The sequence below is a fragment of the Geotrypetes seraphini genome, chromosome 13 (genome assembly GCF_902459505.1).
Source record: "Geotrypetes seraphini chromosome 13, aGeoSer1.1, whole genome shotgun sequence".
Lineage (NCBI taxonomy): Eukaryota > Metazoa > Chordata > Amphibia > Gymnophiona > Dermophiidae > Geotrypetes > Geotrypetes seraphini.
The window spans coordinates 74,703,796-74,719,022 of record NC_047096.1 but is presented as its reverse complement, the minus strand read 5'-3'; the positions used below and the strand labels follow the sequence as shown (position 1 = coordinate 74,719,022).

Genomic DNA, 15,227 nt, shown 5'->3' with positions numbered 1-15,227 from the left:
CCTCTCCCAAATTTTGAAGAATTTCTCTTCTAATGTTTCATTGTGTTCATAATTGTTCTATTACTGCTTGTTCTATTATCTTTACTAAACTATTTTGTTAGGAATTTTCCGAACCTGGTTTTCAATTTTGCCCAGACTGTGGAAGGAGAAATCATGTATTTAGATACCCTCATAAGCTGTATGGGTTCAGCCTAATCAGTCTAAATGCAAATGCTAGGTATATTTCACTTCAGATCCAAAAGGATTATCCCAAATTGCCTCTACAAAGTGAGGGGCCTCTGTGCGTGCACAGAAAAAGTAGATCAGAACTTTCCTGGTCTAGAAGTAGCTGACTTGGCACACTCCAGCACATCCTCACCTCTTGCTCTTTTTCCTTTTGTTCCCCCCCCCCCCCCCATCAAATTTTTTATTTTTATGAAATGATGTAACCCTTGCTGTCTTCCTTTGCATCCTATGCAGTCTCCCCCATTGCTTGTATCATAAACAGTCTTTTATATGATTTTAATTGTTTGCCTAGCCTCTGTTTGAAATTATTTTTAGCTTTGTATTATGTAAACTAATTAGGGTGGTTTTAAACGGTATATCAAACCTAATTAAACTTGAAAGTTGAGTAGCACCATGAGCTCTGCTCAAGTCTCGGGTGAGATTTTGGTCTATGGCAAATGTCTTTGCCATCACCTCAGTGCAGAAGGCCACAGCCTGGGGTTCTACCTCCTAAACACAAACACTAGCAGCATCAAGTAAAAAGCCTCTTCAAGCACATTGTACTGTCTGTACCTGACACCATCAGCACTAAGAGCTTGATAGTCTTCTGGTGCAGATGTAACTTTCAGCACCAGCCAATACAAGTGAATTTGACATAGCACCACGTCTTTGTGCAGTGACCCTAGATGTTACTAGTCTGTGGGCACCACGTCTTTGTGCAGTGACCTTACTGGTCTGTGGGCACCACATCTTTGTGCAGTGACCCTAGATGTTACTCGTCTGTGGGCACCACATCTTTGTGCAGTGACCCTAGATGTGATTCGTCTGTGGGCACCATGTCTTTGTTCAGTGACCCTAGATGTTACTCGTTTGTGGGCACATCAACCCGCATGGTCTTAGCAACCATGTTTTGTGCATCTAACCCTGGGTCGGGAACTAGTTAACTGGAAGGCGACAGAGGGTAGTGATCCATGGAGATCGCTGTGAGAAAAGAGATTTTACCTTAGCCTCAAGGTTCGGTTTTTGTGCCTGTTCTTTTTAACATTTTTATAAGTGATAATTACTGAAGGACTGACAGGTAAAATTTGTCTCTTTGAGGATGATAACCGAAATCTTCAGTAGGGTAGACACCCCTGATGATGATAAAAACTTGAAGAATGGTCTGAAATTTGACAGTTAAGATTTAATGCTAATAAATGGAAGGTCATGCATTTGGGCTGCAGAAACCCTAGGGAAACAGTACAGTTTAGGGGGTAAAGAACTTTTCTGCATGAAAGAGGGGCAAGACTTGGGTGTGATGATCTTAAGGTGGCCAAACAGGTTGAAAAAGTGATGGTGAAAGCTAGAAGGATGCTAGGGTGCAAAGGGAGAGATATGGTCAGTAGGAAAAAGGAGGTGATGCCCCTGGTGAGACTTCATTTAGAATATTGTGTACAATTCTGGAGTACAGAAGGAAGTGGGAACGGACAATGAGCACTCCACTGAAGAACACTGATATAAAACCAACTTTTTTTTGAAAATGCTTCCATAGCTTTTCAGTGATTTTAGTTACTCTGGCATGTTAGTTGGACCGAGTGACCTCTGATGCAGCCGTTCCTCAGATGCCAAAACACAGTACTGTGTCGGGTCCACAGCTTCTGCCTGTGTCCTTTTATGAAATAAACAAGCTGGTTTTACATCAGTGATCTTCAGTGGAGTGCTCATTGTCCGTTCCCACTTCCTTTTGTACTGTTTTATACCCGTGGGTTCTCTGTCCTGTTGGACTTTTTGGTGTTTACTTGTACAATTCTGGAGACCACAATTTCAAAAAGATATAAACAGGATGGAGTCGGTCCGGAGGAAGGCAATTAAAATGATGGTTGATCTACATCATAAGGCATATGAGACTTAAAGATCTCAATATATACAGGTATACTTTGGAGGAAATGCAGGAGAAGGACATAAGAATAGCCTTACTGGGTCAGACCAACGGTCCATCAAGCCCAGTAGCCTGTTCTCACAGTGGCCAATCCAGGTCCCTATACACATGAGGCAAGTTTCTGTCAATTGAAACTCCAGAGTGAGAGGGCATAGAATGAGGTTAAGAGGTGATAGGCTCAGGAGTAATCTACGGAAATACTTTTTTACAGAAAGGCTGAATAGTTTCCCCAGTAGAGGTGGTGGAGACACTGAATTCAAGAGAGTGTGGGAAAAGGCACTTGGACTCTCTTAAGGAGAGGACATAGTGGATGCTATGTATGGTCAGACTGGATGGGCCATTTGGTCTTTATCTGCCGTCATATTTCTATGGATGATCAATAATGGTTTTAACACATTAATGAAGACCAAGGTAGAGTGTTACAATTGAATCTTCTTAAGATCAGACTCTACCAAAGTCTGAAAATCCTCACGATGGCAACATCGATTTAATCCTGTACAACATACGCAATTTAGAGTCTCCACCACATTCATATGTTTGGTTTCATTGACAGTGTAGAATCCAATGTAACGCCCTAATTCGTGATCTGATTGGCAGCCACTATAGTCTGTTCCCATACTTGAATTTTTGTTTTGGTATTTCTCCCTCCTAAAAATCTTCAACAAACATTACCTCAGGAATAAGCAATTTCACTTTATCTACATCATTTTATTTTTCCCCAGCCAAGAAGCTGCCGAAGAATGAACCACAGAATGCTGCAGGGGCCCCAGGCAGGAATCGGGGCGTGGACCTTCAAGAGAATAGCCAGCCACAAAGAAGCCAGTGTTGTAGCAACTGAGCCATCTATCCAGTCATACGCTGACAAACGAAATTCCACATTGAAGAAACCCAATCAGACTGGAATTCTTTTTAAAGGGACACCGTCAAGTCTGGTTCAACAGAAAAGCAAATGTTCAGGAGGTTTGGCCAAAGGCTGGTATTTAATCACCAGAGACAGTCATTCTTTTTTACCAATTTTCTTTCCTTCAGTTTTACCCCAGTATATTAAGTCTTATTGTGCAATGTGCTATAAAGACTTTGGGAATTATCTGCCTGGAAATGTATCAGAAGTTGTCCTTGTTATTCCGAGAGCCACAATGAACTGGTGGTGTGCCTCTTACTGTCATTTAAAAGCTTAACACAACTGTATTACTCTAGGATGCATCAAACAGTCACTGTTTACAGCATGCTACCCCATAACCATGCAACACTATTTTGCAGAATTTCTTAAAACATAATACTGGGAAAATTTAACAAAACGTCTTGATTATTGTACCCATTAATAACTAACAGTTGGTTGTTGAAAACTTTAATTTCTATACCGAAATGGACTCTACCGTGTCCCTTTAAATTGCACTTAACTTTGAACAGCTGCCAGGACCAGCAGCCGTGACTTCTCCAACTGGTGAGAGTTATTCCACCCGCACTTTCCTGTAAAAATACTAATTCAGTTTTAAGTCTTAAGTCACTTTTTAATATATTGAACTTCTGATGTCTCCCTCCTTCCTTCCATACCCCTTCCCATGGTGGTGGATACATACCCTGGTTATATCTTGGCCTCCACCTCCATGTGGGCCAAATTTCAAAACAACCACCAAAAAGAAAATGTTATCAGTCTTGAAAATCTTACTGAAAAAGTATGTAAATTTATATGAGAAATCAGCATATTAAAGGCACATTAATTGTAAACATTGTAATCTTAATGTTACCATCTGGTGTCAGTGTGTAAACCATGTGGCTGGTTTCTGGCTGCCAGTTCTCGTACTTTTAAAGATACTACATTCAATCCACCACCATTTCTTTTTTCTTTCTGTTTTATTGCATTTTTTGACAGAAATTTCTGGGTATATATTCTCTTCCCACTCACTGACCTGATTGTCAGTACACCTGCTGACTTGCCGAAGATATATCTGCTGGAGACCCACCTAAGCTGAGAGCATGAATATGTGGGACTTCTGTCTTTCTGGCCCTTTCAATCATAAGACTCCAAACACTTGTATGGTTAGAAAGCATTGTGTTGGAAAACTTCCGATACTTTATATATATATATATATGATTTCATAGCATTACTTTTTTGATTTATTCAATGACCATGTGTACCCCTGCACTAACTTTTGTTACTTTGTTATAAACCATGCATACAGAAGCAACCCAGTGATCTTTTTGTATCCTTTAAAGATTTATCACTGGAAATAACCTCTAAAAAATTTTTGTTTGAGCCAGACATTTCTTGACCAAATCAGGATTCTTAGTATTGAGGGGAGAACTACTTCCTTTGTCTGTGGTTTTGTATTGTACATTTTCTTCCATTTGTAACCAGGTCAGTATCTATGATCAATATAATACCTACCCCCTAAACCACCTACTGGTATTTCTTGTCCTGGAACCAGCATGGCATCTCTCCATCTCCTTTTCAGTTTTGCTGTGATGCACTAATAAATCCAGTCCTTAAGGTTATTTTTCTTGCTCTTTTTGAAAATAACATCTTGGTTAAAAAAATGAAGAAAAGAAAAAAAAAAAAAATAGTCCTTTTTTAAAGTAATGTGATGCCACTAATGTTAATTACTCTAGCACAAAACTGATCTGGTTTGCCACTGTACAGTGATGGATGAAGTTTGAATAATTTTTTTGTCTGTGTGAAAATACACATCTGTGTTACAATCTGTAATTCTACAAAATAAACATGGAGGAAGGTATTAAAACTATTTGGGTTGTAGGCGTTTTATCTGCTTGTTGCTTTCCCCACTGTTCTGTTCAGACATTTATTTGATTATACTGCTGGCCATAGTCTAATGCAGGGGTAGGGAACTCCGGTCCTCGAGAGTCGTATTCCAGTCGGGTTTTCAGGATTTCCCCAAATGAATATGCATGAGATCTATTTGCATGCACTGCTTTCAATGCATATTCATTGGGGAAATCCTGAAAACCCGACTGGAATACGCCTCTCCAGGACTGGAGTTCCCTACCTCAGTCTAATGGTATACCAATAAAACATAGAGAGAAAAAGGGAAATTTTAAGTAAAAAGAAAAAAAAAGTATGAATAAAGCAATAGAGCTTTGCCATTGCCCATCTCAGGTCCTGCATCCTTGATGCTATCCCCAAATAATATATCCTGGATCCAGACACAGAGTAGCACTGTCCTGCCATCTTAGACTGGAACAGGTAGACTGCCAAGTGAAAAATAAAAAAAAAACAACTAAAGGGTGAAAAACCCTTTGAAAATGAATGCTATACTATAATCTGGAAAGGCCAATTGTTTTATTTATAATAACAATTTGGTTTTATTTGCAATAACAATTTGTTGAGGAGGAAAAAGCCTCAGACTCCGACCTGCCCATATGTTACGGACAGGTACAAACTTTGGAGATACCTCACGGGCATAAAAAAACCACCTCCTCCCAAATTGTCTGTATGTCAAATCTCATGTCAAGTTTCATTCAGTTGTCTTAAAATTCTCTTAAAGTTTGTTCATCTCAAATATTTGATACATGCTTTCATAAGGAAGGGTTTTATTTAGCCAATGACTGCATACTGAACGCTAGCTGCTAAGTTCTGAGGAGCTGGGGAGGGTTTCCCTTCCTATAATTACTGGCTCAGCCTTTAAAGCTAAAAAGATCTGGGATGTTAAAGGAATAATTTGCATTAGTAATTGTGGAGATTTAATTTTTAAACCCTCACCCCCTTAATTCTCACCCCCGGACCAGCAAACGCAGCAGCCGCGGGGCATTTACTAGGTCGGCCCGCTTCGATAATGCAGGGAAAAGATGCTGCTGGACAGGGGGGGAGGTAAAATGAAGGGAGAAGGGCTACTGCTGGACAGGGGGAGCAGGCAAGAGGTGGTGGTGGACTGCCGAGGAAAAAGAGAGAGAGAAAGAAAGACAGACAGACAGCGGCCAAGGAGAGAGGGAGAGAAAGAAAGAAAGACAGAAACATCTATTCTAGCACCCATTAATGTAACGGGCTTAAAGACTAGTGCCAAATAAAGGGTTAAGTAGGATACTCATCTACTCCATATAATAATATAAATCTTCAGGACAAATAAAAGTAGCATCAGTTATACACTAAATGCACTAACATTTTCCCATTCTCAATAGAGAGGCTGGAACAGATTGACAATTACGGTTACGGACTGACAATCAGCATTGAAATTACACTCCTGTCTCATGCAAAATAACTGTATCCCCTTGCCCAAACTGAATACTATTTCCTCCTGAAGAGCATGAACCCTCTTCACCCTCACCTCCTTTATCCCTTATCACCAGCAGCTTTCTTCTCGCTTCTTCCCTGCAAAATTCTATAGAAGAAATGGCCAGAGGTACGGTGAAGGCCTTATCTGGCTGAAGCTTGGCAGGACATTACCAGAGGGTCTGCCGTGTCGTCCATTTCTTCCAGCAAAAGTCAGTGGGCAGCTTCTACTCTGCTTTTGCTCAATATGAACAAAGATTACCCACAGGCTACGCATCGGGCTGCAGAGAGCTGGAGAAGGCTGCTGAATGTGAAGGCCCAGTGTGGTCTCTGACCTTGCAGCTTCTTACAGCAGAAAAGCCAGCGGCTTTTGTACCCTTCCCTAAGGGGCTCAGGTTACTTCTGGTCTCTGCTTGCAGCCAAGACTTGAGACACTTTCTATTTACGAGGATGTTGTGGCAGTTTACTCATCTGTCAAATAAAGGCCGCGTCCTACTATCCATGCCCTTAGTTCAGCTGGTGTTATATTTGGCTCATTATTGTATGTAGGGATCAGCTTGATGAGAATTGGATTCCATACCCAAGAATTTTTCAGAAAACATTTTTCTCTTTCTCTCTGAAGTTTTCGGATATTGACTACAGTAAATGTCAGTAGCAGTTTGGTTATAAACATGTTCAGTAATGCCTCCATGTATGGTTGAGCTGGTTTCTTTTTGTGTGTGTGTGTGTGTGTGTATAACATGAAGCTGTTTTCCAAAGTCCTGTCTTGCGGTGCATCTGCATGAATCATGAGCCAGCCCAGTTAACTATGTCCACATAGTTCTTTACTAACGCCCTTCTTAGATTTCTGCATTGATCAAAAGTGTTCTCCATTTCTTGCTTTATAGGTATAGCGTGATGCACAAATTAGATTTATGAACAATTTCACCTGTGTAATATTCACCACCCAGTATGTCACTATATCATAAAATAAATAGTATTTATTATAGCCTAAGCGGTTTATATTCATGTACTCAGACTTTTTTCCATGTCTGTCCTGGTGGGCTCACACTCTTATCTATTGTACCTGGGGCAACGAGAGATTAAGTGACTTGCCCAGGGTCACAAGGAACAGCATGGGATTTGAACCCACAACCTCAGGGTGCTGAGGCTGTAGCTCTAATCATTGTGCCACACACTTCCCCAAGCTAGTACCAAAAGTTAACTGAAGAAATATTGATCCTTTGAGAAACATCAAGACCAGGAATTATTGTACACCAAACAGTAGAGCCAGACTGACCTTTAATTAAGAAACTGTATTCCAAGAGGCCACACTGGAGCAAGGGAAGTGTTAGGACATTTCTGACTGCTGCATAATTAATATTTTCTCTATTTTTGTGTCATATTACAATAATAACGTTGCCAGCCAACTTCAACTTTTGGGAAACAATTTCTATGGAACTTGAGGACAACAATATTGGGATTTTTTTGATCATGACTTGGTCAGTGTCTTGCTCCCACTGAAAAAAAAATATATTAACCCAAAATTAGAAGAACTGTGACCGCCTAAATTTTCCTTTCTGGTGGGCAAATTTGTGCTCCAGCTATAGGTATGAAAAAATGAATGCCGATAGTTTGGGGCACAATAATTTATTTAAGCTGGTTTGGGGGCTGTTGACATCATATTTTACCTCACTATAGTAGGTCTTTGATTATGAGTCAGTTTTGGTTTATTTTCGTACACATCCAGGAAAGGGGGGGGGGGAGGTGCTATTTCTGTCCTAATTTGACTTTTGAGTATGTCCACCTGGGGTGGGAGGATATTTTTAATCTGAATAGGGTAAGGTTATGGTTCTATTGGGTTGGGGAGAGAAGAGAAAATGGTTGGTTATGCATATTTGTAAGTTGAATGTGCTTTTATTAACTTATTATATGATATATATTTGTGTATTGCACTTTTGAAGTTTAGAAAATCAATAAAGAATTTAAAAAAAAATTATTAAAAAAACAAATGTAAATTTTCACAGGTTTGGACAACAGTGCCTTTTTATGTTGTTTGAAAAAAAAAAAAAAAAACCCAAAAAAACCTTGGCTAAGTCAATCCTATGTGGATAGGAGGCATTCAGGGGCTACATTTCAGAGGTAGGTTTGGAATAGGGTTACCATATGGCTCCAGAAAAAAAAAGAGGATGGATTGAGACTGAAAGCAGTGGAAGCAAACCCCGGTATCTCAATCCGTCCTCCTTTTTCTGGAGCCATATGTTAAGCTTAATTTGGAAGGAGTGTGCTCACTGGATTTGGATTTTAGATTTAATTACTTTTCTCCATCTGAACTCAAGTAGCAAAGGGCCCTTTGACAAAGCCACAGTAATGAATACAGGTGCAAGAAATGCAAACACAGCCCATTCAATTCCTAAGGTCTGCGTTAGAGAATGATGAGGGGGACAAATTTTCCTCCGTCCCCACGGGAACTGATTTTCCCATCCCTGCGAGTTCTTTTCCTGTCCCTGTCCCATCCCTGCAAACTCTGTCCTCAACTGAACAAGCCCCAAACACTTTAAAATCCTAAGTAGCAACATTCTAGAGCTCCACTTGTGATGTCATAATGCCTCGTTCCACCAATGCCTAAGCTCCGTCCTCATCCGCACAAGCCTCAAACATTTTAAAATCCTAAGTAGCAACATTCTAGAGCTCAGATTGTGATGTCATAATGCCTCATTCCGCCAATGCCTAAGCTCCGTCCTCACCTGCACAAGCCTCAAACACTTTAAAATCATAAGTGTCCAAGGCTTGTGCAGTTAAAGCAGAGCTTACAGGAAAGGGGGACAGCGACAGTGACATAACTCACAGGGACAGGATGGTGAAATTGAGTTCCTGCGGGGACGGGGACAAATTTCTCCCCTAGTCTGCATCATATTTGCCGTGCTGGGACTCGCTCCCATGGCTTTGTAAAAGGGGCCCAAAGTCAGGTACAGCAGGCACTTCCCTGTCCCAGAGAGCTTGCAATCTGAGGCTAAATTAACATTCTCGTACTTTAAAGGGGATGGGACTTGATATACTGTTTTTTTTCTGAGTGGTTACAATCACAGTGATTTACATATTTTAGACAGGGGCAATGATGTGTTATGTGTCTTGCCCAGAGTCACAAGGAGCTGCAGTGGGAATAGAGGTCACAACCTCAGGGGGCTGAGGCAGCTGCTTTAACCACTAGGCCACTTCTCTTTAACCCTTTATTTGGAACTGTTGCTCTCGTTCAACATCAAGTTACATAAAACAACTGTTCTCGCCATCTGCCAATTAAAGGGTTAATGTGTACTACTCCATTAGTGCTGGTGAGATCTACTATTACTAAAAAAAAATTCTTGATATACTGCCTTTTTGTGGTTCAACTAAAGTGGTTTATATCTTGTATACCAACATTTTCTCTGGCCCTAGTGGGCTCACAATCTAAGGCAGGGGTGTCAAAGTCCCTCCTCGAGGGCCGCAATCCAGTCGAGTTTTCAGGATTTCCCTCAATGAATATGCATGAGGTCTATTTGCATGCACTGCTTTCATTATATGCTAATAGATCTCATGCATATTCATTGGGGAAATCCTGAAAACCCGACTGGATTGCGGCCCTCGAGGAGGGACTTTGACACCCCTGACCTAAGGAGTTATTCAGCCATCAGGTGGTGAGCATTTTGCTCACTGACAATGATGTTATTCCAGATATTCAAAGCAGGGATCTGTGTGAGCTCTGGCTTTGACTATACCAGGAGTAGTCAATTCCGGTCCTTGAGAGCCGGAGCCAGGTCAGGTTTTCAGGATATCCACAATAAATATGCATGAGATAGATTTGCAAATCCATCTCATACATATTCATTGTGGATATCCTGAAAACCTGACCTGGCTCCGGCTCTCGAGGACCGAAATTGCCTACCTCTGCCCTATGCAAACAGGAAGTGATGTCAGAGGGAGGGCTGAGGCTGGTGTGAGCAGCAGGGTGGAAAGCCTACTTGCTGTCAATGACAACTAAAAGAGGCAGGGGGAGAATGCATTTAAGAGACCCCCTGCAAAGGGGGAGAGGAGAGATGTGCCCCTGCCAAGTCAGTACCCAAGGTGCTCTGCCCCGTCCCCATCATAGTTCGCTTTGATTTAGACCAGTAGTGGGCAACTCCAGTCCTCGAGGGCCGGAATCCAGTCGGATTTTCAGGATTTCCCCAATGAATATGCATTGACAGCAGTGCATCCAAATAGATCTCATGCATATTTATTGGGGAAATCCTGAAAACCCGACTGGATTCCGGCTCTCGAGGACCGGAGTTGCCCAACCCTGATTTAGACACTAACTATGATATTAGCCAGCTAAGTGCAGCTGAATATTAGCAGCTAGCCTTGACCAAGCAATTTAACTGGTTAGCAGCCAGCTAAATCGCTTTGAATATCTGCCCCTAAGTTTTGTAGCTGGGGCAATGGCGGGTCATTTACTAACTTCTGCTCATGCATTAATTTAATCTGGAATTTCTGAGTCACACTATGGGTATGCAAATTGGTACACTGCAACCAAAATAGAAGAAGATACACTTCTATAGAGAGAGAATTGTTCAGTTTTGATTAGTGTGGAGGTAGTTAATAGACTTAAATTGTACCTGAGGCTGTGAAGGGCAGTGTTGTAGAAAGGAGGACAGGGAGTGACTGCCCCGGGTGCCATCTCAATAGGGGCACCTCCCTGCCCCGCCACACCACGCTCACACCATCCCTTCCCCCACCCCATACCTCTGTAGATCTTCCTTTCTTAACATATCCCTGAAAGAACACAGTATTCCTTACAATCCTCTCTATCTTTAAGAACGTACTTCTTGCTTCATACATACATTATGTCTTTTGCATGAAGTTGCTCATACCGTCTTGACCTGAGGAAGTGGGTTTTAGCTCCTGGAAGCTAATCAGATACTATGGACTCCTTTTATGAAGCCACGTTAGCAGTTTAATGCATGTAATAGCGCATGCTAAACTGCCGGCCACGCTAGCCGCTACCGCCTCCTCTTGAGCAGGTGGTAGTTTTTTGGCTAGCGCAGGGGGTAGCACGTGATTAAAAGTCGCATGTGGTAAAGCTGCTACCGCATCTTTGTAAAAGGAGCCCTATATCAGTCCCATAAAAAAGGTTTATCACTTTTTTTTTTCATTTTATTGAAGGAACAAAAGAAAATACATTCAGATAATATATAAAGATATTCCTTACAAATGAAATCACATTTAAAAAAAAAAAATTCCATTCCATATAATACATATTATCAAATATTATCATTCCTTCAAACATTTTATATTATAAACCATAATCCCACATTATCACCCCTCTCTCCCCTTCCCCCTTCCTTCCCTTTCCCCCTCCCTTCCTCCTTCCCCCCCCCCCTCCTTCCAACGTTTTTCATTTTTCCCCTCCTCCTCTCTGGATGAAAGGTGACAAAAATAAATAAAATAAAGACCTGGAATGCAATTTAGACAACCATAGCTTCAATGTAATTCATTAAGAATTAAACTTCTTGCTCTAGGTGAAAGGTTTTGAATATAAGGATCCCAAATCGTCATAAAAAGACGAGTTCGTATAGAAGATTGGCGAACTTCCCAAACCTCAAATAAAAGTAAACGATGCAACTGGTTCCTCCAATGCCAAAAGCTTGGAGAAACCAATATTGCATAATACATTTATGCCCAATCATACATGCCTTCTGAAATAAAAGACATCTCCCTTGACCAAAAAAAGGTTTATCACTTTATATATTTTTGTTTGTTTGTTTTACACACATACACCCTTTTTACAAAACCGTAATGCCGGCCATGGCGGTAACAGCTCCAATACTCTTAGAATTACTTCTTTCAGGAAGGGAAGGTAAAGCAGGAAATAGAGTATTTAGAGCAAATTCCTGAAAATGGAAGCTCAGTGATCCTGGCTTGAGTTAAGTAACATTACTGCTCAAGATGGAAAATGGAAGTAAAGATATTGAAGATAGTAGCAATGTATCTTGTATTCTGAAGCTACTTGGTTAAATCAACAAAGATTAAATTAAGTGATAATTTAAAGAAAAAGCCTCATAATTACCCTTTTACCCAAAATATTTCTAGAACATCTGCAAAATGATAGAAATATTTATCATAATTTGCTTAATTCCTTCAATAAAATGTTATAAATTGAAAATAAAAAGAATGGGGGGAAGGGAAGGTGGGAAGGGGAAAGGGGGAAGGGAATAGGGGGGTATGGGGGGGTTGAAATAGGTCATATGGAAATATATTTTGGAGGAATGATAGAAATATGTATGGAAATTTCATAATTGTGAATCTAATTGTAATGAATATCTATTTGTATTATATTATTGTATATTTACTTGTTTCCTTCAATAAAATGTTATAAATTAAAGAAAAAGCCTTATAATTACCCTTTTACCCAAAATATTTCTAGAACTTCTGCAAAATTTTGCAAAGAAGATAATGGTTCAAAAGTTGGCACATTTTATTCTATACTAACAAATTCTGTACTAACAAATGAAATATTTTTCCCTTTGCCTTTGAATATAAATAGAGTGCTAACTCAAGTCTTGTATTTTTGGATATGATGTAGCTCTCTGCTACTGTGTCTTGAGTCCTGGTCCTGTATTTAGTGCATTATGTGTGTGTAAATGGAGAAACATAAATGAGTCACTTGTGAGTTAGAAGGGGAGTTATGTGATAATAATCCATCTCAGCCTATGACTTGTCTGTAAGTAGAGATCTTGGAAGAAACTGGAAGCCTTGATGGAGGAGTATAAAAGCTGCTTGTGTCCTACCTGCTGGAACCAAGCGATTCAAAAGGCAAACAGGAAAGGACAGAACCTTGTTCTCTACTGAAAGCAAGAAGCCTTCCACGGCGAAGACGATGCTGTACCCTGACATGTTGCAGTCTGCCTTCCGTTCCCTGCTTCCCCTTCCTGGAGCCAGTGCATGTTCTGCGGTCAGTCTCAAATTCCAACTTGGCTCAGATTGAGCAAAATCAGATTGGGAGATTGGGAGAGGTGCAGAACCCTATGACACTCCTGGATGAAGTCCATCAACTTCTTGAGGAAATGGGATTTGCATCTAGAACCCAAGGGAGACCTTCTGCTGATGCTCTGCCAAGCTCCAGCCAGACAGAGAAGGCAGACAAGGCCTTCGCTGTGTCCCTGCTCATCAAGGACTTCTCTCCTGAAGAACTTAGTGTGAAAGTGGTGGGAAGGAAGCTGCTGGTGACAGGGACAAAGACAACCAGGACCAAGGATGAAAAGGGTGCATACTCGTACAAAAATGAGATCTTCAGGAGGGAATGGGATGTGCCCAAAGACCTAAATCCTGAGGAGCTGGTATGCTCTGTGTACAGTGATGGGCAACTGCGCATTGGAAGACCATGCTTGGCACTGCCAACTTGTACTGAAAGAACCGTGCCAATTCAGTTCAGCCCTACAATTACTCCAGTAGCAGGAGCAGCGGCCTCTGGTGATGAAAGAACTGTGACAATTCAGCTCAGTCCTGAAATTATTTCAGCAGCAGCAGCAGCAGTGGCTTCTGGTGATGAAAGAACTGTGCCAATTCAGCTCAGTCCTGAAATTGCTTCGGCAACAGCGCCCTCTAGTGATGAAAGAACTGTGCCAATTCAGCTCAGTCCTGAAATTGCTTCGGCAACAGCGCCCTCTAGTGATGAAAGAACTGTGCCAATTCAGCTCAGTCCTGAAATTGCTTCGGCAACAGCGCCCTCTAGTGATGAAAGAACTGTGCCAATTCAGCTCAGCCCTGAAATTGAAGGGCTTATTTCCAAAACCCGCTAAGTCCATATTAGTTGTAATTACTCCAGCAGCACTCCAGTCTCATGAGGACTAGGAGCATGGAAAGAAAGATATTGCTTAAAAGAAGAATGCTATTGTTCATTTAGAAATATGATAAACATGACAGTACTGAGGGGAAATCACATTTTTATATCTATTTATTAAATAATCTCACTATATTCTTGGAAAAAAACATTTACCGTTGAGTGAAATAAACATTTTGAAATGTAAAATAATTTGTCTTTGATTAGAGAAGGTCTTTATGGTCAACAGGAAGGGAACAGGAATTTTATAAATGACTAGATCATGTTGAAACATTTAAATAATACAGAGACATTTAAATACTTGAAAGGTATTAATATAGAAACAAATATTTTCCAGAGAAGGGCAAATTGTAAAACTAAAGGGCCTGAATTGAGGTTGTCGGGCAGTAGACTTAGGAGTAATGCCAGGAAATTATTTTTCATGGAGAGGGTAGTTCAATCCTGGAATGCCCTCCTGAGGGAGGTGATGGAGATGAAAATGGTGAAGGAATAAAAAAAAGTGTGGAGTGAACCCAGAGGATCTCTAATTAGAAAATGAATGGTATAAAATGAAGAACTAAGGCCAGTACTGGGCAGATAGAAACATAGAACATGATGGCAGAAAAGGGCCACGGCCCATCTAGTCTGCCCACACTAATGGCCCACCCCCTAACTACCTCCATGAAGAGATCCCACCTGTCCTGTATATGGCAGATCGGTTTGGGATGTGCTGGAGAGGACTTCGATGGAAACTTCAGGAATTTGGTACACCTAGGGCAGTGCTGGGCAGACTTTTATGGTCTGTGTCCCGCCAAAGATGGTTTGGATAGGCAGGAGTGAGCTTCAGTGGCAACTTCATTCATTGGAACCTAAGGACAGGACTGGGCAGACTGCTATGGTCGATATCCCAGACATATCAAAGAAAAAAAAAAAAAAGATAATTTAATAATTAATTTATAATGCACTGGATGGACCGTTCAGGTCTTTATCTGCTGTCATTTACTATGTTACCAGAATAGGGTTTTTCATGCATAAAAGTATGTGCTGGTGCCTTTTTATGCACAAGA

The 15,227-nt window shown here is 40.9% G+C and overlaps 2 protein-coding genes across 3 annotated transcripts in view; both read left to right on the top strand.

Moving 5' to 3' along the window:
* The window catches only part of RAB5C (RAB5C, member RAS oncogene family), a 40,386-nt gene extending 35,520 nt beyond the window's left edge, over positions 1-4,866 (top strand). For both annotated transcript variants that reach the window (XM_033917943.1, XM_033917944.1), the window contains exon 6: positions 2,845-4,866. In XM_033917943.1, coding sequence (XP_033773834.1) covers positions 2,845-2,960 — 116 coding nt within the window. In that variant the 3' untranslated portion in view covers positions 2,961-4,866. The remainder of the gene's footprint in view (positions 1-2,844) is intronic.
* Positions 4,867-13,151: 8,285 nt separating this feature from the next.
* On the top strand, positions 13,152-14,332 carry LOC117347063 (heat shock protein beta-11-like). Its single transcript, XM_033917396.1, has one exon. It carries the CDS (start codon positions 13,367-13,369, stop codon positions 14,138-14,140), a length of 774 nt encoding a protein of 257 aa, XP_033773287.1. The 5' UTR covers positions 13,152-13,366; the 3' UTR covers positions 14,141-14,332.
* Positions 14,333-15,227: the final 895 nt, after the last annotated feature.

Excerpts from the sequence above, each read along its gene's own strand:
- LOC117347063 (XM_033917396.1), top strand. The coding sequence starts at position 13,367 with ATGACACTCCTGGATGAAGTCCATCAACTTCTTGAGGAAATGGGATTT.